Source organism: Oncorhynchus gorbuscha, linkage group LG01 (assembly GCF_021184085.1).
Source record: "Oncorhynchus gorbuscha isolate QuinsamMale2020 ecotype Even-year linkage group LG01, OgorEven_v1.0, whole genome shotgun sequence".
In the NCBI taxonomy this organism is placed as follows: Eukaryota; Metazoa; Chordata; class Actinopteri; order Salmoniformes; family Salmonidae; genus Oncorhynchus; species Oncorhynchus gorbuscha.
This window is the reverse complement of record NC_060173.1, coordinates 46844436-46871982: the sequence shown is the minus strand read 5'-3', so window position 1 is coordinate 46871982 and position 27547 is coordinate 46844436. Positions and strand designations below refer to the sequence as shown.

The following is a 27547-nucleotide window of genomic DNA, read 5'->3' as shown; positions in this document are numbered from 1 at the left end:
ACTGTCAAAATTCAGTTCATCTATTAATTTCATACCTGCTCCAAAAAAGGCTCTTACATTTTCATATTTATTTACAAATACAAAAATATTGCATGGATGGACATTGACAGGAATAAAACCTAGTATTGACGTGGTTGTACTGCCCTAATTCACCCTCACATGGCAACTTTGATCCGCATAGATACTAATCATCTAGGCCACAGGGATTGGTGGAAGTCAAGCAAAACAGTTTTTTCCGCATTCATGTAAAAATGGCACTGAAGCAGACACATTGAGCACACGTTTGGCATGTCAAAGCTTGTTGTACTAATTACATATGCCACCAACAAAGGTGATGGATACAATTTGGGATTTTAACTTTCCTGACCAGGACAGTCACGCAATACTGGAATATAAAAGAAAACCAGAAACCCTGAACATGTGAGTGGTTATATTATTAATGAGCTAGCAATGCTGTGCGTGGCTTTTGACAATTCAGTATGGGGTGCACGTCCAACTGACCGTCAGCTGGCTAAAGATCGTGTGTGTGGTGTAACGTTACGGATTCAAATAACCTATTGAATGTCAGAATACAACTAAAAGGATTATATTAAATCCAGTTATAACAGATTGAAGCTAGTCTCTTATGGGAATATGTATCACAAATCTATTGCTTCATGCTAATGCTAGCTAGGTAGGTTTTGAAGTTTTGGTAGGTGCGTGTCATTTTTAGCGAAGTGGCTGTCACTGGCTAGAAATTGTGTGTGTGGTGTACTGATTCAAAGAAACCATTAGATTAAATTTCAGAATATAATTGATTATATGACTAATAGATTGACGTTATTACCAATTGCAGATCTCTTATGAGAGCAGGTAGCATTGTTAGTCTATGCTAGCGAGCTAATTTATTTTGATGTCAGATGTACTTAGCTTGCTAGTTCTTACCAGTGTCTGGATGTCGGCGTTTCACAGCAAGTTCAACCATCATTTCCCCCGGGAATGCTGTGCCATGGTGTTGTATCCCTAGATTAGCAATGTATGTGTGTGTAGCTGTCAGTCAGTGTCATACAGGTTCGATTGCATCACTATCAGAATAAAATGATATGATACAAAGGTAAAACGCAGTAACTGCAGCCAAGGGCAGGTTGAAACCAAGCTAAAAGGCAGTAAGTTCAGTTACTGCCATTTACCTTGGTTTCACAGTACCTTTTTGCAGTTACTGCTAATACGTCCCCCATTTTCTCCAAAACTCAATACATTAGAGGCAGGATACTTGTCCACTGACTCGCCAGACATGACCCTGTGTGAACCAAGGTCCTTTACACCACAAATTAATCCACACAAAACGGTCAACCGAATCGTTTCTAGTCATCTCTCCTCCTTCCAGGCTTCTTCTCATGATTCAATATTGCGATTGGCAATTTTCATAAATTAGGTGCCTTACCGCCACTGACCTCTTTCGTTTTTCAGTCACCCACATGGGTATAACCAATGAGGAGATGGCACGTTGGGACCTGCTTCTATAAACCAATGAGGAGATGGGAGAGGCAGGACTTGCAGTGGGATCTGCATCAGAAATAGAACTGTCTTCTATTTGAGCCCTTTGCTATGCAGACGCTCGTTGGTGCGCCCATGTAGTGTGGGTGCAATAATTGAATAATATAGATGTAGTCAGCCTGTTAGTCGTGGTAATGCTTTAAATCCATCACTGCAAATGACTGACAATTTCGACATCGAATACATGTGGATCACATGTTAGGGTTGAGATATGATTCTGTGGAAGGCTTGGCAACAGAGTGCACGTGTTGCAGCAAGCTCAGGCACAACTGGAGGTCTGCTTTATGGAGCGGGCACACCATAAATAAGCCTGTAGACTATAGCAATAGGTTAAGGCTACAATATCCTTTCATAGTGTTTATATCAGTACAACAATATAGGTCTATCAGATAGCGGACGTTTACTTGAGGGCATCGGGCATACCTTTTCTGGAGACACAGGATAATCAAGTTTAAGTTATGACATCACTTGTTTACAATATTAGTCCATATACCTACTATGTCAAAAGGTAAGGGCAAAGAAGAAGAAAATGTGAGTAGGCCTAGGATAATGTTTTGTTCGTCCTTCATATTAATGTCGCTTCACATTTGTATAATTCTAAAGATGGACGATGAAAGTCTATGAGATGAATATATAGCCTACAGAATCAGTCATGTTGGTGTAACGGTTCTCTTTAGGTGAAGGACAGTCGGACCAAAATGCAGCGTGTAGATTGCGATCCATGTTTAATGAACAAACATAAACACGAATCAATACCAACACTACAAAACAATAAACTTAACGAAAACCAAAACAGCCTAACACTGGTGCACATACACACAGAACAAGGACACTAAGGACATTCACCCACAAAACCCAACACAAAACAGGCTACATAAATATGGTTCCTAATCAGAGACAATGACTAACACCTGCCTCTGATTGAGAACCATATCAGGCCAAACATAGAAATAGACAAACCAGACACACAACATAGAATGCCCACCCAGCTCACGTCCTGACCAACACTAAAACAAGGAAAACACATACGAACGATGGTCAGACCGTGACAGTTGGCCTACGGCTAGTTGACTACTTTAAGGATAGTTTAACAATGTAAATGGATCAAACAAATGTGTTTTAGAGATAAGCTTGATTCAACATTTTTCATGCAAGTGAATTGGCAAAAGGTAGAATTATTGCAAACCAAGTGACAGGGATGGGGTCTACTATCAAAACCATTACCAAAACCCCACGTCTATAAGGTTTTGTCATGATTGTCTCTGTCTTTGTAGGGGTTACAGGAAGTCCCAGAAAGGACATTCCCTGTATTCTTCAGAGGAAAACTGGGGGAGAAGGTTAGTGTGATAGTATGACATTCCAAATTATCTGAGTTCCTCAATTTCTTTCAAATTAAATGTTACGTAATTATATATTTTTAATTACTTCCTTCCCATTTCCAGTCCTAATTCCAAAACCATTCCCACTGTAGTATCCATTGCCCTGACATTGAGGTTTGTTAAAACACAATCCACAGCTCCATCAGGAGACCCCAGGGTTTGACCTGTTGGACCCCAACATGAGAGTCATAGATGTTAGTTATAACTGTCTCCACGACAAACACCTGAAGAGTTTTTTCCGCCATCCGGAAAGGAAGAAGCGGCTGGTGAAGCAAGGCCTCATCACCTCAAATGAGAAGGCAAGGCAGACCTCCCTTTTCTTTCCAAAATCTAAAAGTGACACTTATATGGAGCTGAGAAAATTGGACAGGTGTAAGCAATATGATGGCTAGGTGAAATGTTTGCCATTTTGTTTAGTTTACACAAATCCAAATCTACATATGGTCATTGTTAGTGCAGGTTGTAAAAGAGAATGTGTTCTTAATGTCTTACCTGGTTAAATAAAGGCAAAATCAATCAATATTGGGGTTTCGGATATAGGTAGATTTGGGATTGGGTGTTTGTACACATGAACTTCCTCTAAAAATGGCTCTTTTGTGGCTCCTCCATTTCAGGTGCTGTGTTCGTGTAAAGAGTACAATCGCTACAGTAGCTACATCAAGTCAGTTCAGTTGCTGTGGGAGAAGCAGTGCTGTGCAGAGCAGGTTAGGGTGGTCTGCTTTCTCGATGCATAATTATAAAAACACAAATGCTATATTGTAAGACACCTTTCCATGCCTTTTATTCCAACTGTGTATGTAACTTGCTGTCGCTCATGGATCGGGAAAGGGTTTTCTGATCACGTCACAAGACCAGGAAAAACTTGTGGAAGGCAAGGGTGCAAATTAATCTCTCTCTCTCTCAGAAAATGCTTTTGAAGCAGTTCCTAGTCTTGCAGCAGCAAGGGGAGGTTCCGTCCCACATCTCACTGACGGATATTAGAGATTGGCTCATTGCTAAGGGTAGAAACTACTTCAAGAACACGTGAGTGTTATTAGAATCTTTTACTCAAATTTGTTTAAAAAAAACATAAGCTAAGGTGTGGAATCACGTTGACCTCTTATCTAACAATAAGTTAAGAAATAGATATGGTGGACAGTTTGAGTTGTAGAAAAATTAAGGTAAATCATGTATTATGTTCCCTTGTATGTGAAGGTTTCAGAGTGAAATGGAAGAGGGGAAGAACCTTCACTTGGCCGAACTGGCTTGGGATGTGAAACAACGCCTCAGGCTTAAGGAGCTGGAAAGAGAAGTGTGCAGGGAGCTGCGCCTGGAGCGCCGAAACCGCTGGTCGGTGATTGGACAGGTAAGGATGGAACAGCGGCACTCCTAGGGCTGATATCAACTCACAGTTGCTTAAGCAGCAGTAGGACCTCAGTGTTTCTGTTGGTATCTTCATCCATTTGCCTCTCTTTCTCACCCGTCTCTCTTAGCCTGGTAGCCAGATGGGAGATTGGAGACCCCTGGGCATGGAGACACACACACCTCTGGGAAAGGACTCTCCCTTCAGACACTCCACCTCCTCGATGGACACTCTTTCCAGTCAGATCTCGACTGAGAACCTCGAGGTTGCTAGGCTACATACTGCCAGACCACATATTGCCAGACCACAAACTGCCAGACCATCAACTGAAAGACCTAGCAGTGACTCTGATCACTCTGGAACCTTGTCTTCTGTGATGACCTGCTCACCACATTCAGCTAGCCCGTCAGTGGTAGGTCATTTTGGTCATGAACATGTTCCCAGCTTTCACTCTTTGGGGGCTGTAGGCATATTACTGCTTCCCTGTCTACCATCTACTGGGAAATCCATATCCAAGTACAGTGGCAAGAAAAAGTATGTGAACCCTTTGGAATTACCTGGACTTCTGCGTAAATTGGTCATAAAATGTTATCTGATCTTCATCTAAGCAATGTCCACTGCGCTTCCCGGGTGGCGCAGTGGTTAAGGGCCCTGTACTGCAGCGCCAGCTCTGCCACCAGAGACTCTGGGTTAGCGCCCAGGCTCTGTCGTAACCGGCCGCGACCGGGAGGTCCGTGTGGCGACGCACAACTGGCCTAGCGTCATCCGGGTAGGGAGGGGTTGGCCGGTAGGGATATCCTTGTCTCATAGCGCACCAGCGACTCCTGTGGCGGGTCGGGCACAGTGCGCACTAACCAAGGTTGCCAGGTGCACAGTGTTTCCTCCGACACATTGGTGCGGCTGGCTTCCGGGTTGGGTGCGCGCGCTGTGTTAAGAAGCAGTGGGGCTTGGTAGGGTTGTGTATCGGAGGACGCATGACTTTCAACCTTCGTCTCTCCCGAGCCCATACAGGAGTTGTAGCGATGAGACAAGATAGTAGCTACTAAACAATTGGATACCACGAAATTGGGGAGAAAACTGGGTAAACTCCCCCCTCCCAGAAATGTCTGGGAACTTGCAGGTGCCTTTGTGGAAGAGTGGGGTAACATCTCACAGCAAGAACTGGCAAATACTTTTGATTTTGAACCCCCTTTTTGTTCAGGGACACATCATTCCATTTCTGTTAGTCACATGTTCAGTTTATCCTGTTTGGGATAGGGGGCAGTATTTTCACGTTCAGATGAAAAGCGTGCCCAGAGTAAACTGCCTGCTACTCAGGCCCAGAAGCTAATATATGCAGTAGTAGTAGTAGATAGATAGATAGATCATCAAAGGTAAGTGAATATTTATAACGCTATTTCTGACTTTTACTAACTCAACAACATTTGAGCGCTATACTCAGATTATTGCATGGTGTGCTTTTTCCGTAAAGCTTTTTCGAAATCTGACTCAGCGGTTGCATTAACCTCTTAGGTCGACCCGACACGCAGGCGTCCCATCTAGACATCTGGAAATGCAAATGCGCTACGCTAAATGCTAATAGTACTCATTAAAACACACATGCAGGGTACTGAGTTAAAGCTACACTCGTTGTGAATCCAGCCAACAAGTCAAATTTTAAAAATGCTTTTCGGCGAAAGCATGAGAAGCTATTATCTGATAGCATGCAACACCCCTAAAGACCCGCAGGGACGTAAACAAAATAATTAGCATAGTCGGCGCTACACAAAATGCAGAAATAAAATATAAAACATTCATTACCTTTCACCATCTTCTTTGTTGGCACTCCTAGATGTCCCATAAACATCACTATTGGGTCTTTTTTTCGATTTAAATCGGTCCATATATAGCCTAGATATCGATCTATGAAGACTGTGTGATCAAGGAAAAAAACAGTGTTTTAAAAACGCAACGTCATTTTTTTAAATTAAAAAAGTCGACAATAAACTTTCACAAAACACTTCGAAATACTTTTGTAATGCAACTTTAGGTATTAGTAAATGTTAATAATCAATCAAATTGATCACGAGGCGATGTATAGCTGTACGTCTTGAAATAATGTCCGGATAAATCTCAACTAAAATATCCGGTCGGAGACCGGAAGAAATGGGCTGTCTCTTGTTCGTTTGACCAAGAAACAAATCCTAGGCAAATGACAAGACTGTTGACAACGTGTGGAAGCTGTAGGTATTGCAACCTCGGCTCCAGGTAATGTGGTTTCTATTCAACAATACATTCAAGTGGCGCAATTGATATATTTTCCAGTTTTCAGTGATCAGATTTTTCTGCGCTTTTCGATGAAACGCACGTTCTGTTATAGTCACAGCCGTGATTTAACCAGTTTTAGAAACGTCTGAGTGTTTTCTATCCACACATACTAATCATATGCATACACTATATTCCTGGCATGAGTAGCAGGGCGCTGAAATGTTGCGCGATTTTTAACAGAATGTTCGAAAAAGTAGGGGGTAGGATTAACAGGTTAAGGGGAAGTATATATTTCATTCTGTGCATAACACTTGTATCTTTTATCAAAGTTTATGATGAGTATTTCTGTAAATTGATGTGGCTCTCTGCAAATTCGCCGGATGTTTTCGAGGCACAACATTACTGAACATAACGCGCCAATGTAAACTGAGATTTTTGGAAATAAATATGAACTTTATCGAACAAAACATAGGTTAGTGATTAATTTGATCTCTATTTCTGCTTTTTGTGACAAGAAATGATTGACAGTCATTTTCAGCAATCTATATAACCGGTCTAGTTTCCTGATCATATTGGAGCTCCCTGCTATGTGTTGCTCTGGATGTCTTAGTCTAACGTCTGTAACTAGATGCTTAAAAACCTGTAGAATGAGAGTAGTTACTCAATATTTTTCTGTTGTTCAAGGCTCAAACTCCTATGGGTCCATTCGGCAAAACCACTCCCACCATCACCAACCGAAGTTGCAGCCATTGTGTCCTTTCCAAATAGCCTATATTTTTGGTATTTAATTACTTGTAAACTTCATACTTTTTAGTAGTTCCAATAAGCCTCCAGTGTTGTTGTTTGCTTGAACAGTCACTGAGGCTGTATTTAACGTTAAACGATAGTTATTTCAGATGCATCAGGTTGAGATACTTTGCTAACTAGCATTGATAGCTTAGCACAAAAGATACAGGCTGAGAGACTAGGATTCCTGTATATTTGTCCTGTAAATGTTATTCTTCAAACAGGCTTAATGTTACATCAGAATTTCTGAACCAAGAGGCGCAACATCACAAGACTTTCTTGAACGCTTACGAAACAAACCAAGCAGACCAGGGCAGGGATTGACAAGTGAAAAATTCTTGCATTGGTTGTTAATTTTGTCTATCTAAAGGCACAACCCGAATTTGAGCCAATAATATGTAGTTGAACATGTTACTCCACAACCTTGCGAAAATTACATGTTTTCATTTTAGTCAAAAACAACTTTATTGAAGGAGTGCCTTTTGATTTGACAGCCTGCGATTTGAGATTCTTGGATCCAACGGCCGTCCGTGTCTTTGTGAGACGTAGAGTAGGTGAACGGATGATTTCTGCATGTGTGATTTCCATCGTGAAGCATGGAGGAGGAGGTGTGATGGTGTGAGGGTGCTTTGCTTTATTTAGAATTCAAGGCACACTTAACCAGCATGGCTACCACAGCATTCTGCAGCGATAGGCCAGCCCATCTGGTTTGTCTTTAGTGTTAGTGACATTTGTTTTTCAACAGGACAATGACCTAACCCACCTCCAGGCTGTGTAAGGACTATTTGACCAAGATGAGTGATGGAGTGATGCACCAGATGACCTGGCCTCAACCAAATTAAGATGGTTTGAGATTAATTGGACCACAGAGTGAAGGGAAAGCAGCCAACAATTGCTCAGCATGTGTAGGAACTCTTTCAAGACTGTTGGAAAAGCAATCCAGGTGAAGCCGAGTGTGCAAAGCTGTTATCACGGCAAAGGATGGCTACTTTGAAAAATCTCAAATATAAAATATATTTGGATTTGTTTAACACTTTTTTTGGTTACTATATGATTCCATATGTGTTTCATAGTTTTGATGTCTTCACTATTCTACAGTGTAGAAAATAGTTTTAAAAAATAAAGAAAGACCCTTGAAGGAGTGGGTGCATCCAAACTTCTAAAAGGTACTGTATAGCTTACACCAAAGGGTAAAAGCTATATATTTTGAGCAAAATAGTGCATCTCAGCATCTGTGGTCTAAGATTTATGCTTAATGATGTGGACTGCAAATTACATCATGATGGGAGTAGGCCTGGGCTCACAGAAGTAAGAATCAATAGATTCTTGGGCTTGGAACTCTAACCCTGGAAATTGACTGGTAACTTCATGGGTACACTCCCAATGGCTGCCTGGTATTGTGACGCAATAATTTCAATGTTTTTTTGGAATTTCTATTCATTCTTATTTCTAAGCCAGTTTAATATTCAATAGCATTCAAGCTTTGGCAACCTCAGATGAAGTACGATGTTTTACCGGCTCATTTTGGAGAACGAATTAGGCCTGTAGCATGGACGGCGACAAGGCCCGAAAAGTAAGTCCATTTCTATCGCTATAGGCCTACCTTGAAATGATTGACTGTAGACAGTTTTTGTATTGATTACACTGAAAAATGTATGGAAACGGGTGCATGTCTGAGGTTATGTGTAAATCCCCTGTCGTCAGCATGGAGTCTATAAAATTGATCGATTTGGCTAAGATCATTGTGTGTTAGGAATTGCCATTTAATCAGACCCGTATGCCCGAGGCCGCTCACGCACACCAGGCGCCAGGAAACATTTACTAAGCGGGCAGTCGAAATCGATGAGGGGGCACATTTTGGGGGGCTCTTGCATTGGAATTATATTGAATTCTGCTTATATCACAAACATAAAGTTCAAATGCTGAGACTCAGAGATCATCGAGTGCATTTGAAGTAAGGTAGGTTGGTGCAAAAGCTGTTGTATTTCCGCTACGTATCAGCACCATGGACAGTGCCCTACACACTTAAGCAAGTCCGTTTGGTAATGAATATAGGCTACAAGATAGATAGGGTAATTCACTTATTACAAACAGCCTATGTGAATGCAGGTGTACAAAATAATACAAACAAAATACTGAAAGTAGCCTAGCAGCCTAGTTATTCATGCATGCAAACAAAAATAGGCTACTGAATAGCAGTTTGGCTTGGAATAGCCTACTGACACAACTGTGAATGCAACGAACGTGAACAGCGGTACCAAGTAGTATGACTAGTAAACAAAATGTAAGATTGATAAAGATATGACACAATCTACAGTATATTTAGGCTAGTTACATTAACAGTAAACAAATGCAGCAAACAAAAGGCAAATAACCAAAACATAGTCTACAGCCTGCAACAGTGAGATGCAGCCATGCACAGCTGTCTTGCCAAAACAACAGGCCCGCTTCAAACATGGAAAGTCGTGCTGCTCAGGGGTTCAGCAACACGTTGTGATATGGTACAATACACTTCTGTGGATCAAATTAGACCCACATAATCAATTAAGCAATGCCAGCCTACCATAAATACGTTTCCAACATGTACTATTCCATTTACAACCACGAAACCAATAGGCTACAAAGAAAACCATAATAGAATGTATCTACTGTATTTCTATGATTAAACATACCAATATGTACAGTGCTTTCAGAAAGTATTCACACCCCTTGACTTTTTCCACATTTTGTTGTGTAACAGCCTGAATATAACATTTATAAAATTAAGTTTTTGTGCCACTGATCTACACATAATACCCCATAATGTAAAAGTGGAATTAAGTTTTTTAGACATTTTTACAAATTTATAAAAAATTAAAAGCTGAAATATCTTGAGTCAAAAAGTATTCAACCCCTTTGTTATGTTAAGCATTGGCTGACTGGGACAAAAATTCAGCCCTGGCAATCTAGCAACACATCATACCCTAGTGGTAATCACTATTACATATTATGCAATTGGCATTACATTTGTGTGTCTCTTTCTGTTTTCTTCCTATCGCCACTGCACCACAATGCCTATACTGACCCAGCAACATCTCAGTTGTGAATGAATAAACAAATGTTTTAGATAAAGAAGAATAAATACTGAATAAATACCTAATAGGTTACCATTGGCTCATAATACCTTATATTTATTTGGCTAATTAGTGCCTCATCAAATCAAAATATATTGGTCACATTCCCAGAATAGGATGTAAATGTTGCAGCGAAATGCTTACTCACAGGCTCTCCTCAACAGTGCAACACACACACATACACACAGACATAAATACAACCAAGTAATAGAAACATATTTTTAAAAGGAGGAAGAGTAGTAGGAATATTTACACAATATACTATGAATATACTATGAGTATACTATGAGTATACTATGAATATACTATGAATTCTACAGAATATGCTGGGATGGAAAGGTAAAGAAAGAAGATACCTAGTCAGTTGCACAACTGAATGCATTCAACTGAAATGTGTCTCCTGCATTTAACTCAACCCCTCTGAATCAGAGAGGTGCAGTGGGGTGTTCGTAGTGAGGATGACTGGCTACTATTTGGAACTTTGTGAGGTGATGCCCAGAAACGCTGAGGCATCACCCAAGTGGGTGCTACACAGAGTGGAAGAGTAATCCAGTGGCTATAAGACTATACAAGATCATTAACAAACTCCATCACAATCATCTACCATTCTCTAACCAGCTCTCTCCGCTCAAGCCATGAATGAACCCTCCATCTTGGCAGGAAGCAGCTTTCAAAGACTTGGCCTCTATTGGTTCACCTGTCCTGATGTATTGCTTGTTTGTTTTTTGCTGTTGAAGCACTTTGAGAATCTATGAAAAGCGCTACAGAAATGCCATACATTATTATTATTATTACTATTATTATTATTATTATTATTATTAATACTATTACAACTATGATTACTATAATTATAATTATTACTGTTGTTATTATTACTATTTGTATGATTATTAATACTACTATTATGAGTATTGCTGTTATTACTGTTGTTATTATTCCTACTATTATTACTATTATTAAACTATTATTATTATTATTACTATTACTATTAAGGACTCTGCATGGTCAATCCGAATTCTGCATTGGCCACAGAAGTCAGAGCATTCATGCTTCTTGCGCTTCGCGGATGTCAGGGATCCCGCTGGAACTTTCATTACGCACACCTGTCCCCTATTCCCACTGATTAGGACTTGTATAAGTGTGCCCTTCAGTTTACATTGGACTTTTGATTATTACTACAATGTCAGTTGGTGCGCGTGAGTACCTGTGCTGTGTGTTTTGGGCTTTCGTGTCCTTGTGGATTGCGCAGATGATTACGGGTCTCGTCACATGTGTTAATCATATGATGTAGGGTAAAAAAATGATAAAAAATGACCATGAGTTTTCTTATTGATTGAATAAATAACAGCTTTAAGAATACATTTTAAACATATTTACATATTCATATTCACAAATTCACATTTGATAAAATGCTGAATAGTTACATTTAATTTTTAAGTAACATTTAATTTTTAAGTAAAATTTCTTCAGTGCTCTTCCATATCACTCCTCATTCTCAGTAATGCTGTTCACAGCCAAGTCATTCCAGAACTGCCTTCGATTTGCAGGCATCAGAGGACACATCTTGGTGATTATGATCATCTTCTTGGACTCTTCTATCCCTCTATCCTGTGTACGTAGTGTCAAGAGTGTCTCTAGAGTGACTTTCTTCATGAGGAAGTCAAGCTCTATGAAGTCCTTTTCTTCATGGGAGACTTTGTAGAAGAGGCTCCTGGATCCACGCCTCAATTGGATCTCAGCCATCTCTGCCAGCTTTGGTGCTGCTGCCTTCTTCAGCTTGATGATGGAATGACCAGCTTTCCATTCCAGGATGTTTTCCTTTTTAATTCCGGCCACCTCCACCTTGCCTGCATTGGAAGTAGCGACCACATGAAGGAAGTCCCCGAAGTCGTACACCACACCTCCAGGTCGAGGTTTCATTTCCTGTTCCACGCCATGGTGGAAACTGTCTGCACTCATGAAGGTGTGTCCTTGCTCTAAGAACTTGAGGGTGATGTCCTCCATCAAAGTTGAGTCAGCATTGACAACACTCACCAGTGATTTTAGGAGGCACCAGTTTTTGTTTTGAGAAGTGCAGGTATCCACCCAATACACTGCATGCTTGACATCTCTCTCACTCTCCAGTGCTGTTACGTAAGATGAAGTAATCTCCTCTGCCTTCCGAACAGCTGTTCCTTCATGCCATACCACTGAGATTGTTTACTTCTTCTTTTGAGACTTCTTTCCAATGGTGGTGAATGTCTCGTGATAGGCAACGATTCTTCTTGTGAACAATGCTGTTTTCACACCTGGCATGCGAGGGAGCATGATGACTTTTTGCATATCAATGCTCTTCACAGACCAGTCCTCAGGCCAATCTTTCTGTGCATCAGCCTGGTAATGGCTTCTGCTCTGCCTAGCAGACTTCTTATATTCCTCATATTTTCTACATTGAATGCAGTCGGGTTGGTGATGGTGAATTCAGGTGCTGCATGGCTGTTGTCTTGGCAGGCTTGGGTTTCCATGGCCTCATTCTCACTGTGCTCCATCTTAAGATGATGACCCTGCACCAAACAGAGCTCGCACTCCTCCTCTCCAATCTTCACAAAGCTGATGTTCCTTCCCTTTACCGCCTTGCGATAGGTTTCACAACCGGGGCTGGCATCTTTGTTATTCTCCTTGTAGTCATTATGCATGAACCGAATATTGACGTCACTAGGGAGGTAGAGGCGATGTGGGGCATGCTCTCGTCTGTAGTGGCTGATTTGGGGATTTAAGGACTCAATGTGTTGCAGGATTGGATTCATGTTCAATTTGCTCACTGAAGTTTTCTTTCACCTCTAATCCTTTGGTGGAATCAGTTTGGTGGTGATTGACTTGCCCATCATTGTGACAATCAACCTGTCATTTTTGGGGTGGTAGCCCAATGTTGTCAGAAAAAACTCTTTGCACACCTGTTGTGCAGAACCGCTCTGGTTTAGAAGATGGTACAGAAACGACCTGCTGCGTCGACTGTAAGCACCAACTGTAACATTCTTCTTAGATTGCTGTGCCACCGTGTGGAAGATCCATGTCCTCTTCTCCTTATAATTAATCTCCCATTATTTTCCCATAGTTCCTTTCGCCTAACCTCTGAAATATTCTGAGTACATTGCCTCTTGCATTTGGGACCACATGGCTTACCCATTGGTGGAATCTTGGATTTGTTGTTTGATAGGTGTTCTGGAGTTGTGTCCACGGGCTCAGCTGCCACTTGTGCTGGAACATCCAACTCTGAAGGTGGATGATAATCTTCATCATCATCATTGACAATTGATTTCTCTTCTGATAGTCTGATGTCTAAGGAGTCAGAGACCACCCACTGGTTCTCTATTTCTTCAAATAGTGTTGACACTGTGACTTCAGTTAAAGGGGGTAGATCAGGAATCTTTGTTGAAATGTGGCCCTCAAAATCAACTGAAATAAATAGAGCAAATAATCAGGGACATGCATCCTAATGATTCTAATCTGTCATGGATGATAATAATTAATAGTGACATTTTCTGGTATGCAAACATATGATCATAATCATTTTCAGTTATTCTATAATATAGGATATAATCAATGTTGATTTTATCTTGTGCAAACATTATCTTAATAATTTTCACTCTCAAAACTCAGTTCATCTATTAATTTCATACCTGCTCCCAAAAAGGATCTTACATTTTAATTTTAATTTACAAATACAAAAATATTGCATGGATGGACATTGACAGGAATAAAACCTAGTATTGACGTGGTTGTACTGTCTACGTCATGCAAAACAGTTTTTTCCACATTCATGTAAAGATGGCACTGAAGCAGACAACATTGAGCACACGTTTGGCATGTCAAAGCTTGTTGTACTAATTACATCTGCCACCAACAAAGGTGATGGATACAATTTGTGATTTTAACTTCCCTGACCAGGACCGTCACGCAATACTGGAATATAAAAGAAAACCAGAAACATGTGAGTGGTTATATTATTAATGAGCTGGCAATGCTGTGTGTGCGCTCATTCGGAAAAAGAGTGTGCGTGGCTTCAGCTGGCTAAAGATCGTGTGTGTGGTGTAATGTTACGGATTCAAATAACCCATTGAATGTCAGAATACAACTAAAAGGATGATATTAAATCCAGGTATAATAGATTGAAGCTAGTATAAACTGTTGATCGTCTCTTATGGGAACATGTAGCACAAATATATTGCTTCATGCTAATGCTAGCTAGGTAGGTTTTGAAGTTTTGGTAGATTGATGTTAGTATCAATTTCAGATCTCTTATGAGAGCAGGGAGCATTGTTAGTCTATGCTAGCGAGCTAATTTATTTTGACGTCAGATGTACTTAGCTTGCTAGTTCTTACCAGTGTCTGGATGTCGGCGTTTCAGAGCAAGTTGAACCATCATTTCCCCCGGGAATGCTGTGCCATGGTGTTGTATCCCTAGATTAGCAATGTGTGTGTGTGTAGCTGTCAGTCAGTGTCATACAGGTTCGATTGCATCACTATCAGAATAAAATGATATGATACAAAGGTAAAACGCAGTAACTGCAGCCAAGGGCAGGTTGAAACCAAGCTAAAAAGCAGTAAGTTCAGTTACTGCCATTTACCTTGGTTTCACAGTAACTTTTTGCAGTTACTGCTAATACGACCCCCATTTTCTCCAAAACTCAATACAATAGAGGCAGGATACTTGTCCACTGACTCGCCAGACATGACCCTGTGTGAACCAAGGTCTTTTACACCACCAATTAATCCACACATAAAACGGTCAACCAAATCCTTTCTAGTCATCTCTCCTCCTTCCAGGCTTTTTCTTCTCTTGATTCTATATTGCGATTGGCAACTTTCATAAATTAGGTGCCTTACCGCCACTGACCTCTTTGGTTTTTCAGTCACCCACGTGGGTATAACCAATGAGGAGATGGCACGTTGGTACCTGCTTCTATAAACCAATGAGGAGATGGGAGAGGCAGGACTTGCAGTGGGATCTGCATCAGAAATAGAACTGTCTTCTATTTTAGCCCTTTGCTATGCAGATGCTCGTTGGCGCGCCCAAGCAGTGTGGGTGGAATAATTTAATAATATAGACGGGGTCGTGGTAATGCTTTAAATCCATCACTGCAAATGACTGACAATTTCGACATCGAATACATGTGGATCACATTTTAGGGTTGAGATATGATTCTGTGGAAGGCTTGGCAACAGAGTGCACGTGTTGCAGCAAGCTCAGGCACAACTGGAGTTCTGCTTTAAGGAGCGGGCACACCATAAATAAGCCTGTAGACTATAGCAATAGGTTAAGGCTACAATATCCTTTCATTGTGTTTATATCAGTACAACAACATAGGTCTATCAGATAGCAGACGTTTACTTGAGGGCATCGGGCATACCTTTTCTGGAGACACAGGATAATCAAGTTTCAGTTATGACATCACTTGTTTACAATATTAGTCAACATACCTACTATGACAAAAAGTGCGGGCAAAGAAAATGTGAGTAGGCCTAGGATAATGTTTTGTTAGTTCTTCATATTAATGTCGCTTCACATTTGTATAATTCTAAAGATGGACGATGAAAGTCTATGAGGTGAATATATAGCCTACAGAATCAGTCATGTTGGCCTACGGCTAGTTGACTACTTTAAGGATAGTTTAACAATGTAAATGGATCAAACACATCTGTTTTAGAGATAAGCTTGATTCAACATTTTTCATGCAAGTGAATTGGCAAAAGGTGGAATTATTACAAACCAAGTGACAGGGATGGGGTCTACTATCAAAACCATTACCAAAACCCCACGTCTATAAAGTTTTGATTGTCATGATTGTCTTTGTAGGGGTTACAGGAAGCCCCAGAAAGGACATTCCCTGTATTCTTCAGAGGAAAACTGGGGGAAAAGGTTAGTGTGATAGTATGATATTCCAAATGATCTGAGAACCTCAATTTCTTTCAAATTAAATGTTACGTAATTATATATTTTTAATGACTTCCTTCCCATTTCCAGTCCTAATTCCAAAACCATTCCCACTGTAGTATCCATTGCCCTGACATTGAGGTTTGTTAAAACACAATCCACAGCTCCATCAGGAGACCCCAGGGTTTGACATGTTGGACCCCAACATGAGAGTCATAGATGTTAGTTATAACTGCCTCCACGACAAACACCTGAAGAGTTTTTTCCGCCATCCGGAAAGGAAGAAGCGGCTGGTGAAGCAAGGCCTCATCACCTCAAATGAGAAGGCAAGGCAGACCTTCCTTTTCTTTCCAAAATCTAAAAGTGACACTTATATAGAGCTGAGAAAATTTGACAGGTGTAAGCAATATGATGGCTAGGTGAAATGTTTGCCATTTTGTTTAGTTTACACAAATCCAAATCTACATATGGTCATTGTTACTGCAGGTTGTAAAAGAGAATGTGTTCTTAATGTCTTACCTGGTTAAATAAAGGCAAAATCAATCAATATTGGGGTTTCGGATATAGGTAGATTTGGGATTGGGTGTTTGTACACATGAACTTCCTCTAAAAATGGCTCTTTTGTGGCTCCTCCATTTCAGGTGCTGTGTACGTGTAAAGAGTACAATCGCTACAGTAGCTACATCAAGTCCGTTCAGTTGCTGTGGGAGAAGCAGTGCTGTGCAGAGCAGGTTAGGGTGGTCTGCTTTCTCGATGCATAATTATAAAAACACAAATGCTATATTGTAAGACACCTTTCCATGCCTTTTATTCCAACTGTGTATGTAACTTGCTGTCGCTCATGGATCGGGAAAGGGTTTTCTGATCACGTCACAAGACCAGGAAAAACTTGTGGAAGGCAAGGGTGCAAATGAATCTCTCTCTCTCTCAGAAAATGCTTTTGAAGCAGTTCCTAGTCTTGCAGCAGCAAGGGGAGGTTCCGTCCCACATCTCACTGACGGATATTAGAGATTGGCTCATTGCTAAGGGTAGAAACTACTTCAAGAATACGTGAGTGTTATTAGAATCTTTTACTCAAATTTGTTTAAAAAAAACATAAGCAAAGGTGTGGAATCACGTTGACCTCTTATCTAACAATAACTTAAGAAATAGATATGGTGGACAGTTTGAGTTGTAGAAAAATTAAGGTAAATCATGTTTTATGTTCCCTTGTATGTGAAGGTTTCAGAGTGAAATGGAAGAGGGGAAGAACCTTCACTTGGCCGAACTGGCTTGGGATGTGAAACGACGCCTCAGGCTTAAGGAGCTGGAAAGAGAAGTGTGCAGGGAGCTGCGCCTGGAGCGCCGAATCCGCTGGTCGGTGATTGGACAGGTAAGGATGGAACAGCGGCACTCCTAGGGCTGATATCAACTCACAGTTGCTTAAGCAGCAGTAGGACCTCAGTGTTTCTGTTGGTATCTTCATCCATTTGCCTCTCTTTCTCACCCGTCTCTCTTAGCCTGGTAGCCAGATGGGAGATTGGAGACCCCTGGGCATGGAGACACACACACCTCTGGGAAAGGACTCTCCCTTCAGACACTCCACCTCCTCGATGGACACTCTTTCCAGTCAGATCTCGACTGAGAACCTCGAGGTTGCTAGGCTACATACTGCCAGACCACATATTGCCAGACCACAAACTGCCAGACCATCAACTGAAAGACCTAGCAGTGACTCTGATCACTCTGGAACCTTGTCTTCTGTGATGACCTGCTCACCACATTCAGCTAGCCCGTCAGTGGTAGGTCATTTTGGTCATGAACATGTTCCCAGCTTTCACTCTTTGGGGGCTGTAGGCATATTACTGCTTCCCTGTCTACCATCTACTGGGAAATCCATATCCAAGTACAGTGGCAAGAAAAAGTATGTGAACCCTTTGGAATTACCTGGACTTCTGCGTAAATTGGTCATAAAATGTTATCTGATCTTCATCTAAGCAATGTCCACTGCGCTTCCCGGGTGGCGCAGTGGTTAAGGGCCCTGTACTGCAGCGCCAGCTCTGCCACCAGAGACTCTGAGTTAGCGCCCAGGCTCTGTCGTAACCGGCCGCGACCAGGAGGTCCGTGTGGCGACGCACAACTGGCCTAGCGTCATCCGGGTTAGGGAGGGGTTGGCCGGTAGGGATATCCTTGTCTTATAGAGCACCAGCGACTCCTGTGGCGGGCCGGGCACAGTGCGCACTAACCAAGATTGCCAGGTGCACAGTGTTTCCTCCGACACATTGGTGCGGCTGGCTTCCGGGTTGGGTGCGCGCTGTGTTAAGGGGAAGTATATATTTCATTCTGTGCATCACTTGTATCTTTTATCAAAGTTTATGATGAGTATTTCTGTAAATTGATGTGGCTCTCTGCAAATTCGCCGGATGTTTTCGAGGCACAACATTACTGAACATAACACGCCAATGTAAACTGAGATTTTTGGAAATAAATATGAACTTTATCGAACAAAACATAGGTTAGTGATTAATTTGATCTCTATTTCTGCTTTTTGTGACTCCTTTCTTTGGTTGGAAAATGGCTGTATGTTTTTCTGTGACAAAGCTGATGATGTGCTTTCGCTGTAAAGCCTTTTTCAAATCGGACACGATCGGTAGATTAACAAGAAGTTAAGCTTTAATTAGGTGTTTTGCACTTGTGAACGTATGAAAGTTAAATATTTCGGAAAAATATTTTAGAATTTCGCGCTCTGCCATTTCAGCGGATGTTGTCGAGGGGTTCCCCTAGCCTTAAGAAGATGTCTCAGTTGTTCAATCTTGTATGTTCATACAATTATTTGCACATGTTAAGTTTGCTGATAATAAACACAGTTGACAGTGAGAGGACGTTTCTTTTTTTGCTGAGTTTATGTGAACCCTTTGTTTTAATAAACGGTTTACCCTACTTTGGCAGCAATAACCTCAACATTTTCTGTAGTTGCAGAGCAGACCTGAGCAACAGTCAGGAGGAATTTTATACTATTCCTCTTTACAAAACTGTTTCAGTTTAGCAATATTCTTGGGATGTCTGGTGTGAACCGCTCTCTTGAGGCCCTGCCACAGAATCTCAATCGGGTTGAGGTCCCCTACTCTGACTGGGCCACTCCAGAAAGCATATATTTCTTCTGTTGCAGCCATTCTGTTGTTGATTTACATGGGTGTTTTGGGTCGTTGTTCTGTTGCATCACCCAACTTCTGTTGAGCTTCAATTGGCGAACAGCCTTACATTCTCCTGCAAAATGTCTTGATAAACTTGGCAATTCATTTTTCCATCGATGATAGCTAGCTGTCCAGACCCTGAGGCAGCAAAGCAGCTCCAGACCATGATACCATGCTCCCTTCACCATACTTTACAGTTGGGATGAGGCTTTTTTTCTCCACACAGTGTTGGATGTTCCTTTCAAAACACTGAACTTTAGTTTCATCTCTCCACAGAATCTGGAACATCCAGATGCTCTTTTGCGAACTTCAAATGTGCAGCAATGTTTTTATTTGGACAGTCGGTGGCTTCTTCCGTGGTGTCCTCCCATGAACACCATTCTTGTTTAGTGTTTTACGTATCGTAGACTCGTCAACAGAGATGTTAGGATGTTCCAGAGATTTCTTTAAGTCTTCAGCTAACACTCTAAGATTCTTCTTAACCTCATTGACATTCTACGCTGTGCTCTTGCAGTCAACTTTGCAGGACGGCCACTCCTAGGGAGAGTAGCGACAGTGCTGAACTTTCTCAATTTATATACAATTTGTCTAACCGTGGAGTGATGAACATCAAGGCTTTTAGAGATACTTTCGTAACCCTTTCCAGCTATATGCAAGTCAACCATTCTTAATATTGGGTCGTCTCTTTTGTTTGAGGCATTGTTCACATCAGGCAATGCTTCTTGTGAATAACAAACTCAAATTTTGTGAGTATTTTTAGGGCAGACAGCTCTAACCAACATCTCCAATCACGTCTCAATGATTGTACTCCAGGTTAGCTAACTCCAATGAGCTTTTGGAGAAGTCATTCACATACTTTTTTCAACTTACACTGTGAATGTTTTAAATCAAATCAAATTTATTTATATAGCCCTTCGTACATCAGCTGATATCTCAAAGTGCTGTACAGAAACCCAGCCTAAAACCCCAAACAGCAAACAATGCAGGTGTAAAAGCACGAATGTTTAAATTATGTATTCAGTATAGACAATAAAAATACAATCATTTGTGTGTTATTAGTTTAAGCGGAATGTGTTAATCTGTTGTTGTGACTTAGATGAAGATTAAATCTAATTTTATGACCAATTTATGCAGAAATTCCGATAATTCCAATAGGGTTCATATACTTTGTCTTGCCACTGTCATTGGATAATTTGATGTGAAATGCCTTTGGTAAATGTAAAAAGTCTAGATGAGGAAGATTATTAAGTTGCAACAATGGAGACCACACATTTGATATAGAGTAATTGCTAAAAAAGAAAGAAAGGTATACTTGTTATATTTACTTTTTAAAATAATTTGATATGTATTAACATGTGTTTTGACTTCCAACATACTGTAAATCTTAATCAATTCTGTTGATGTTTATATATACAGATTACTGTTAGGGACTTGCTGCTCATGATTGGGCACATAACGAGCTCAGTATTGGAGGAGGTAAATAGCATCCTGATCCCTGACTTGGTTGACCTTATAAGGCTGAGAGCTTCAGAAAGTGCTGCAGAGAATATGCTCCCCATCAACAAAGACACCAATGAAGATTCAACCCAGGGCTCTGTCAACTGTACCTCCCTACTCTCCAAAGTCAATGTCATCTGTCTCACTCAGAGTCCTGACAGTAGGTCCTCCCCAATCTCCATTGATGAACCAGTCACTGCTGTCCAGACTATTTGTAGCAGAAGTTCTCTGTCCCGTGAGGAACGAGCACACTCTTTCTCCAGTCAGATCTCTACTAAGAACCTCCTGGCTGCTAGGCCACGTTCTGCCAATCCACCATCTGCTAAACTACCATCTGATAAACCACAATCTGCTAAACCACCACCTGCTAAACCACATCCTGCTAAATCACATTTTGCTAAACCACCTACTGCCACTGACTACTCTGGAACCTTATCTGCTGTGGTAGGTCGTGGGCATGTCATCCCTGTCAAACTGACCTTGGCCCCTTTCTCCTCCTTAATCTCCAGCGACGAGACCAACACCAACCTCTCCTCCAGCAGCCTCCCTTCCTCGTGCTCCATCAAGCTTTCAGACAGTAGGAGTGACATTCCTTGCTCCCTGACTGTAAGCTCCATTTCAAATGTTCCTGGACCTGACTCTAGCAGCAGCCCTGTGCGGGAGAATCAATTTGCTACTGAGGTCTCGTCGATCTGCCTCAGCCAAGATAGAAATGGCCAAGGAGGGAGTGTGACACCTCCAGCCCCTTTGGATGTTTCCCTCCCCTCCATTATTGAGCGGGCTGGCGGACTTGTATGTTCCGTCATCTCCCAGTCTTTAGCAATTGTGGAGGCGCGGTCAAGTGTGAATGGTGAGGAGGGCTCTCCATCTCCCACCACAGTCTCCCATTCTCCTACAAGGGTGTTTGTCAGCCACTTAAGGAGTAGCCCACTAGGTGAGGACCTTGTAGATTCAACACTTGCGGATGTTATCTCTGTCCTGAAAATGGAGGGAATTCTTTCCTCCTCTCCGACTTTGGAGGAGGAGCTGCTTGATCTCTCCTCCAGTTGTTCTTCGTCATCAAGCGAAACACTGCAATGTGTGTCTGTTGGCCCTCTTGGCAGTGGGTCGGAGACGTCCTTCAAACTTCTTGGGGGTCGTACTCTGAGTATCGCCACCCCAACGGCCCATCTTACCACAGAGGACTTAGAAGTCTACAGTGATGAGATCATTGACGAAATCCTTATTATAATGAGGACCAAAAAAGATGATGACAGTGGAAGTGACGTCTCTGGTGCATCAACACCATGCAACACACCAGCACCACAGAGCCGGTCCTCTTCTGCACTGAGTGGAGTGCTTCCCCATGACAGGAGGATACTCAGCACAACACTGCTTGGAATCCAGAACACACTCGACAGTGAGAACCTCTCAGGAGAGTGTTCCACCTCACCACAGGACAATGCCAGAGTCCTGGAGATGATAAAGTTGCTGCAGAGGCGCCTTGAGGGGACACCGTCAGAGTCCTCCATCCATATCACAGATGTGGCTTCACCCTTGGGCTTTCCTCTCCCTGTATCTCTCCATGCTGTTCAGTCGTGTGTATTTGCCACTGACAAAGACCTGAAGGCAGAACGAGTGAAGGGAGTCTTTGAAAGCCTGAGATCCCAGTTTATGAGCTACTCCATCAAGCCTGTGAGTAACGTCATTACCAGGGCAACAACAAAGATGGCTGCCTCCAATCAGCTTAGTTCAGAGACCCTCCAGGCAGCATCAGCAAAATCATCTGCTGTGGCTCAGAACCTTATTAGTTTGGTTTTAATTAAAGTTGCCAAGGTGTCCTGCTCTGATGACTTAGAGGGTCTGGGTGATCATCTCAGTTGCCCCTCAACTTTGACCAGAGTTCTGACACCTTTGACCTCGGAGAAAGCTACACTGACACCTGCTGTTCTGAAGATCAGAAGGGAGATGTCTAAGGAAGTGGCCAACGAACTCCAGAGTTTCTTGATCAAGGAATCCCTTACTGCCACCCAGACACCATCCAATGGACATGTTAGCACTTCTGGTTCTGCCCCAAGGGAAGCTGTGCGGGACATCCTGAGGAAAACCAAAGAGGAGGCTTCCAACAAAAGCTTGAATAATATTTTCTCTGTTAATTTGGATGAGCGGCTCACAGACTCCATTGCAGATGCCTTATATCCAAAGCTGCATGACAGATTGGTGTCCAAGAGAGAGCTGCAGGCTTCTTATTACAGCTCCCAGATCAGCTGTAGCCTCAGCCCCTTCGAAGTTGAGAGCAGCCTTGATCTCCAGGAGTTCACTGACCCACTATCTGAGTCAGTATTGTGTCTCCTGGATAGGACATTTGGAGATAAAGCTCAGAACTTAAAGACAGGCGGGGATGTTTTAAAATATGTCACAGACCCAACCTATAAGAAGCGTTTGATTGGATCCCACACCAACGACGTCAATGAGGTTGTGCACACGGTTGCATTGGAGGAGTTGCCTGTTGAGGGTTGTATTGCGCAAAGTGAGGCCATTCATGGCCTTCACAAGAAGCAAGAATTACCTCCCAGCACCAGTGGCAGAGGGAATGAGACCCCAAGCCCTACTAATTGCCTACTGGAGGGTGTAGTGGGCAAACTGGTACGGAAGATGCTATTTCAGGGCCTTGACATCCCTGAGGTACCCATGAACTACAGCCGCTTTGTGAACTTTAAGCTACAGTATGAACTGGTTGCAAAGCTTTGTCCTCTGATGGTAAGGACAATCATGGCTACAACCTTAGCCAATCAACCACCTACTCTTCAAGAAGCAGTGATGTCTTCCGAGAACATCCATGTGAAAGAACTGTGTGAGGCAGGTATCAAACACCTCAAAGAGAACCATGTACCCGATGACTCTGAGACCAACAACATGGTCAGAGGGGCTTTGAGTGAAATTGAATCCTGTATGATTGAGACCTCCAACAAGGACTCTCCCAGTCTACATTCCACACCAGAGGTGGTTGTAGACCTGATCACCAAGCTGCTTCATGGGTATGAGCTTAACTCAGAGGACTTTGCATCACCTGTGTCATCCCCAACCACCACTCTCTCTGATGTGGCAATGGACATGGTGGTTTCTGTCCTTCGGGACATGTCCGATTCCCCAGACGTTACCTCAGCATTGGAAATGACCAAGGATCTCAAGACGCCGTACTCCCGCCCCTCAAGTGCAAGGATTGTAAGTGCCCTCTGCAGAGAGCTGGAGGAGCACATGGGCTCTCCTGATGCTCTGAGGCGAGCTTTGAGCCGTGGCAGCGGGGAGATGACAACAGCCATTGCGAGTGCAGTCACCAGGGAAGTCAACCGTCTGAGTTCAATCGTACCCAAAGTCTTTGTCAGGCCGCTCTCCTCAGACATCTGCCTAAGGACAGACCAGGACAGGGTCATGGTTAAGAGCCGATGTGGCTCGGCTGAGGTGAAGGCATCCCAACCGGTGTATACTATTGTTCATGTAGAGGCGGTGATGGATATCATTGTCCGGCTGCGGTCTCTGATTGTTCCTCGGACCCAGGATAAACTGGCCAGCTGGACCCTAGTTGAGGATGTGACAAACAAGCTGTCCAGTGCTCTGTGGGTGAGGGTGACTAACAGGTGGAGGGAAGCAAATGTCTGCCTGAAGGCAACAGACATCTTTCAGTTGGTGCTGTCTGTGCATAGAAAGTTGATGCAACGCTATGGCACAGAGGAAGCCCTACAGAAGATACTGTGCCACAAGGCACCCAAGCTGCACAAGGACATTGTCTGTCTTGTCACGAACGGAATTATGGATGCACCATCCATACTTCAAGACACCAAAAATCTGGAATCTACACTCAACTTGAAAGAATTGACAGCCTTGTTTAATGAAATGACAACCCGTCAATCTTTGAATAAGAAAGCTGAGCAGAGCAGAATCAAGACTGAGATTGAACAGCCGGAGTGGTCCACTGTGGAACAAGTGACATCCGGTTCCACCAGCTTCATAAGGGAGCTTATATTAGAAGAAGTCCTGATGAAGCTTGTCAAGAAGATATGCCCAATGCCAAAAAGGACCAACAAGCGTCAGCGCATCCAGATCAGTGATCTGGTGACTGAGCTGATCCGATTGTTCGACGATGAGGTGGCCAAATATCTGATTGAGGAAATGGAAAGCCAGCAAAAAAGTTTCAATTCTAAGATGACATCGAAGCTGGCAGATGCCATCTACACTGACCTTGGGAAGGTCAAGCGTTTGAAACGCTCCTTGAAAATTGACGATTTATTTGAGGATCAGGAGATGCTTTCCATTGTCTCTGTCATTGTTTCCCACAAGTTACTGGCCATCTTGAAACCCTCAGTTTCCAACTCATATGACCGTGAGACCTCAGACCTTGAAGACTCATGCAGTAATGATTTGGAGGATGCGGAATCAGAGGGGGTGCATTATGCCACCGGCAGAAAGGTAAGACAAGCTCAGGTTACTCTTGAATGGTCATTGGTTGTGCTTTTTGATATCGGCACCAGTAAGTATAGCTGTATAATTTATAGGAATATGTAAAGGAAGTGAAATTGAAGTTTAATTGTGCATTCTTGAATTCTGATCACAGTCCAACATGAGCATGGTCCTTACAGACACTACAATCCAGCCAGAGATGTACATTTCTGTGGATTCTCCACCTATGAGTGAGTCTTCCTGGGGGGGAAATGTTCTTATGGGACAATTATATATAAAGAAGTAATAAATTATTGTTTTATCAGACAATTGTCCATCTGAAATTCTTACATATTTTCATCTTCTTGCCAGTTAAATTATCCAAGATGAGGAAAGGCATCCGGGACTTCTTCTGGGGAGTCCAGAAGGCCTGGAAACGCTTGGTCACCTGCAAATCCTCTGGGTCCTCTGGAGGGTTGCCTGGATGACGTGCAGCCCAGTTGCTTTTGCCAGGCTACATCTGAGGAGGACACCACAACTGGCCTCAATACAACATTTTTATTTTTGTTGTTCATTTCTGTTTTCATTTTGAATCCCCTAATGCTGCTATATTTGAACCAGGCTGTCAGTGGACTAGCTTACCATTAGTTTATACTCCTCAAGGAAGATCCACTATAGGCTACTCAACACCAAAATTCAACATGGGTCTTTTGATTCCTTATTAGCTCCCACTCCTGTAACTAGGAATGTGAGCTTCTAAATGTCATTCAGACATCTACAGCTTCTTCTGTGATTAGGAAGATAACCAATTGACTAGATGTGCTGTACATCTGATGCCCTCTCCCTATTGTAATCATTGATCCACGTCCATTGCAGCCTCTAAATTTGATGTAGATTTTTAGCCTAAATTAAAAAATGACAAGGAGGGTAGGCCGACAGCAGCTTCTACTCTTACGATTAGGAGAGTGGTGCTAAACTTTTTGGGCTTTGAGGAACTATGTATTTTATTTTTCAATCACTTACATACTTTTTAATGGTTGTTTTAATAAAGCATTTGTATTGCAGATTTGGATTAATATTGTATCTTTCATAATTTTTCATTTTAATTTAGGTTTTAATTTGATGACATGGGACTAAAGTGTAGTTTATACCCTACCTACGTACACAAGAAATAACTACAAGCAGCTACACAAAAAAACCTTTACACAAGAATGCAGGATCAGCATTTTGTGAAGGGTATGAACTAGGCTTAGTCATTTTATGACTACTATAAAGGTATATAATGGTATCCATAGTGCAGTATTAAGATATTCATTATGGAGCGTTATATTATAGTAGAAATAATGTAAATTAATAAAAGTGAATTGACGTATGTCAACTTTATATTAGTGTTCGACGGTCTGAAGTTGGATGACATTGACGTATTTATTTAATTGTCACGGCCCTGAAAGAGGTAGAAAAGGCCTCAAGATGGCGACAAATATCTTCTGTCAGAAAATCGAAACAATGTATTTATAACATGCGCTGAGTCGAACAGGTGAAATGCATACTTACATCTTCCTCTAACTCTGCCTTGGCGGAGAAGGGCTTGATGAATCATATACAGTATATTGAATTCAGAGTTTATAGTGTGAAATAAAACATTGCTGTCTGCCAAATGAATTAGCAGTGTTAAAGCAGTGTAATATACACTGAGTGTACAAAACATGACTGCTCTTCCCATGACATAGATGGACCAGGTGAATCCAGGTGAAAGCTATGATCTTTATTGATGTCACAGTGCAGATGCTGGGTTTTTGACACGCAACAGTGTCCCGTGTGAATCAAGAATGGTCCACCAACCAAAGGACACCCAGCCAACTTGACACAACTGTGGGAAGCATTGGAGTCAACATGGACCAGCACCCCAGTGGAATGCTTTTGACACTTTGTAGAGTCCATGCCCCGACGAATTGAGGCTGATCTGAGGGGGGAAAAGGGTGCAACTAAATATTATGAAGGTGTTCTTGATGTTTTGTGCACTCAGTGCATATACATCAGGTTGTATATATTTGTAGTTATAGGAGAATGTGAGTCTTACGGCCAGCTGTCATATTCTTGCATGTATTCTGCATCCGGAACCGTGAAGCCTGGCAAGCGAGTTT

At 42.1% G+C, this 27547-nt stretch overlaps 3 protein-coding genes and 1 long non-coding RNA gene across 5 annotated transcripts; all 4 read left to right on the top strand.

The window, feature by feature from the left end:
• The first annotated feature begins 266 nt into the window (after positions 1–266).
• On the top strand, positions 267–4864 carry LOC124044208. The gene is made up of 7 exons (XM_046363795.1): positions 267–420; positions 2811–2873; positions 3053–3214; positions 3530–3619; positions 3820–3938; positions 4110–4260; positions 4388–4864. Exons 3-7 carry the CDS (start codon positions 3095–3097, stop codon positions 4862–4864), a joined length of 957 nt encoding a protein of 318 aa, XP_046219751.1. The 5' UTR covers positions 267–420; positions 2811–2873; positions 3053–3094.
• A 9358-nt stretch (positions 4865–14222) lies between these two features.
• LOC124009201 lies at positions 14223–16614 on the top strand. Its single transcript, XR_006834249.1, has 3 exons — positions 14223–14373; positions 16240–16302; positions 16482–16614. It is a non-coding gene; the product is annotated as an uncharacterized LOC124009201 (long non-coding RNA).
• A 370-nt stretch (positions 16615–16984) lies between these two features.
• LOC124044143 lies at positions 16985–18293 on the top strand. Its single transcript, XM_046363669.1, has 4 exons — positions 16985–17048; positions 17249–17367; positions 17539–17689; positions 17817–18293. Exons 2-4 carry the CDS (start codon positions 17252–17254, stop codon positions 18291–18293), a joined length of 744 nt encoding a protein of 247 aa, XP_046219625.1. The 5' UTR covers positions 16985–17048; positions 17249–17251.
• Positions 18294–20721: 2428 nt separating this feature from the next.
• On the top strand, positions 20722–26779 carry LOC124038568. Of its 2 annotated transcripts, XM_046354605.1 has the most exons (3): positions 20722–25433; positions 25579–25654; positions 25776–26779. In XM_046354605.1, the coding sequence occupies exons 1-3, from the start codon at positions 20931–20933 to the stop codon at positions 25889–25891; spliced, it is 4695 nt and encodes a 1564-aa protein (XP_046210561.1). In that variant the 5' UTR covers positions 20722–20930; the 3' UTR covers positions 25892–26779. The 2 variants fall into 2 exon arrangements, with proteins under 2 accessions (XP_046210561.1, XP_046210570.1); XM_046354614.1 differs by lacking the exon at positions 25776–26779 and having other exon boundaries at positions 20723–25571; positions 25604–25660.
• Positions 26780–27547: the final 768 nt, after the last annotated feature.

Coding starts and splice junctions, on each gene's coding strand:
- LOC124044208 (XM_046363795.1), top strand. CDS start 3,095: ATGAGAGTCATAGATGTTAGTTATAACTGTCTCCACGACAAACACCTG. Junction 3,620..3,819: donor AGCAGTGCTGTGCAGAGCAG/GTTAGGGTGGTC, acceptor TCTCTCTCTCAG/AAAATGCTTTTGAAGCAGTT. Junction 4,261..4,387: donor GCTGGTCGGTGATTGGACAG/GTAAGGATGGAA, acceptor CGTCTCTCTTAG/CCTGGTAGCCAGATGGGAGA.
- LOC124038568 (XM_046354605.1), top strand. CDS start 20,931: ATGATTGGGCACATAACGAGCTCAGTATTGGAGGAGGTAAATAGCATC. Junction 25,434..25,578: donor ATTATGCCACCGGCAGAAAG/GTAAGACAAGCT, acceptor TTCTGATCACAG/TCCAACATGAGCATGGTCCT. Junction 25,655..25,775: donor TGTGGATTCTCCACCTATGA/GTGAGTCTTCCT, acceptor TCTTCTTGCCAG/TTAAATTATCCAAGATGAGG.
- LOC124044143 (XM_046363669.1), top strand. CDS start 17,252: ATGCTTTTGAAGCAGTTCCTAGTCTTGCAGCAGCAAGGGGAGGTTCCG. Junction 17,368..17,538: donor AGAAACTACTTCAAGAATAC/GTGAGTGTTATT, acceptor TTGTATGTGAAG/GTTTCAGAGTGAAATGGAAG. Junction 17,690..17,816: donor GCTGGTCGGTGATTGGACAG/GTAAGGATGGAA, acceptor CGTCTCTCTTAG/CCTGGTAGCCAGATGGGAGA.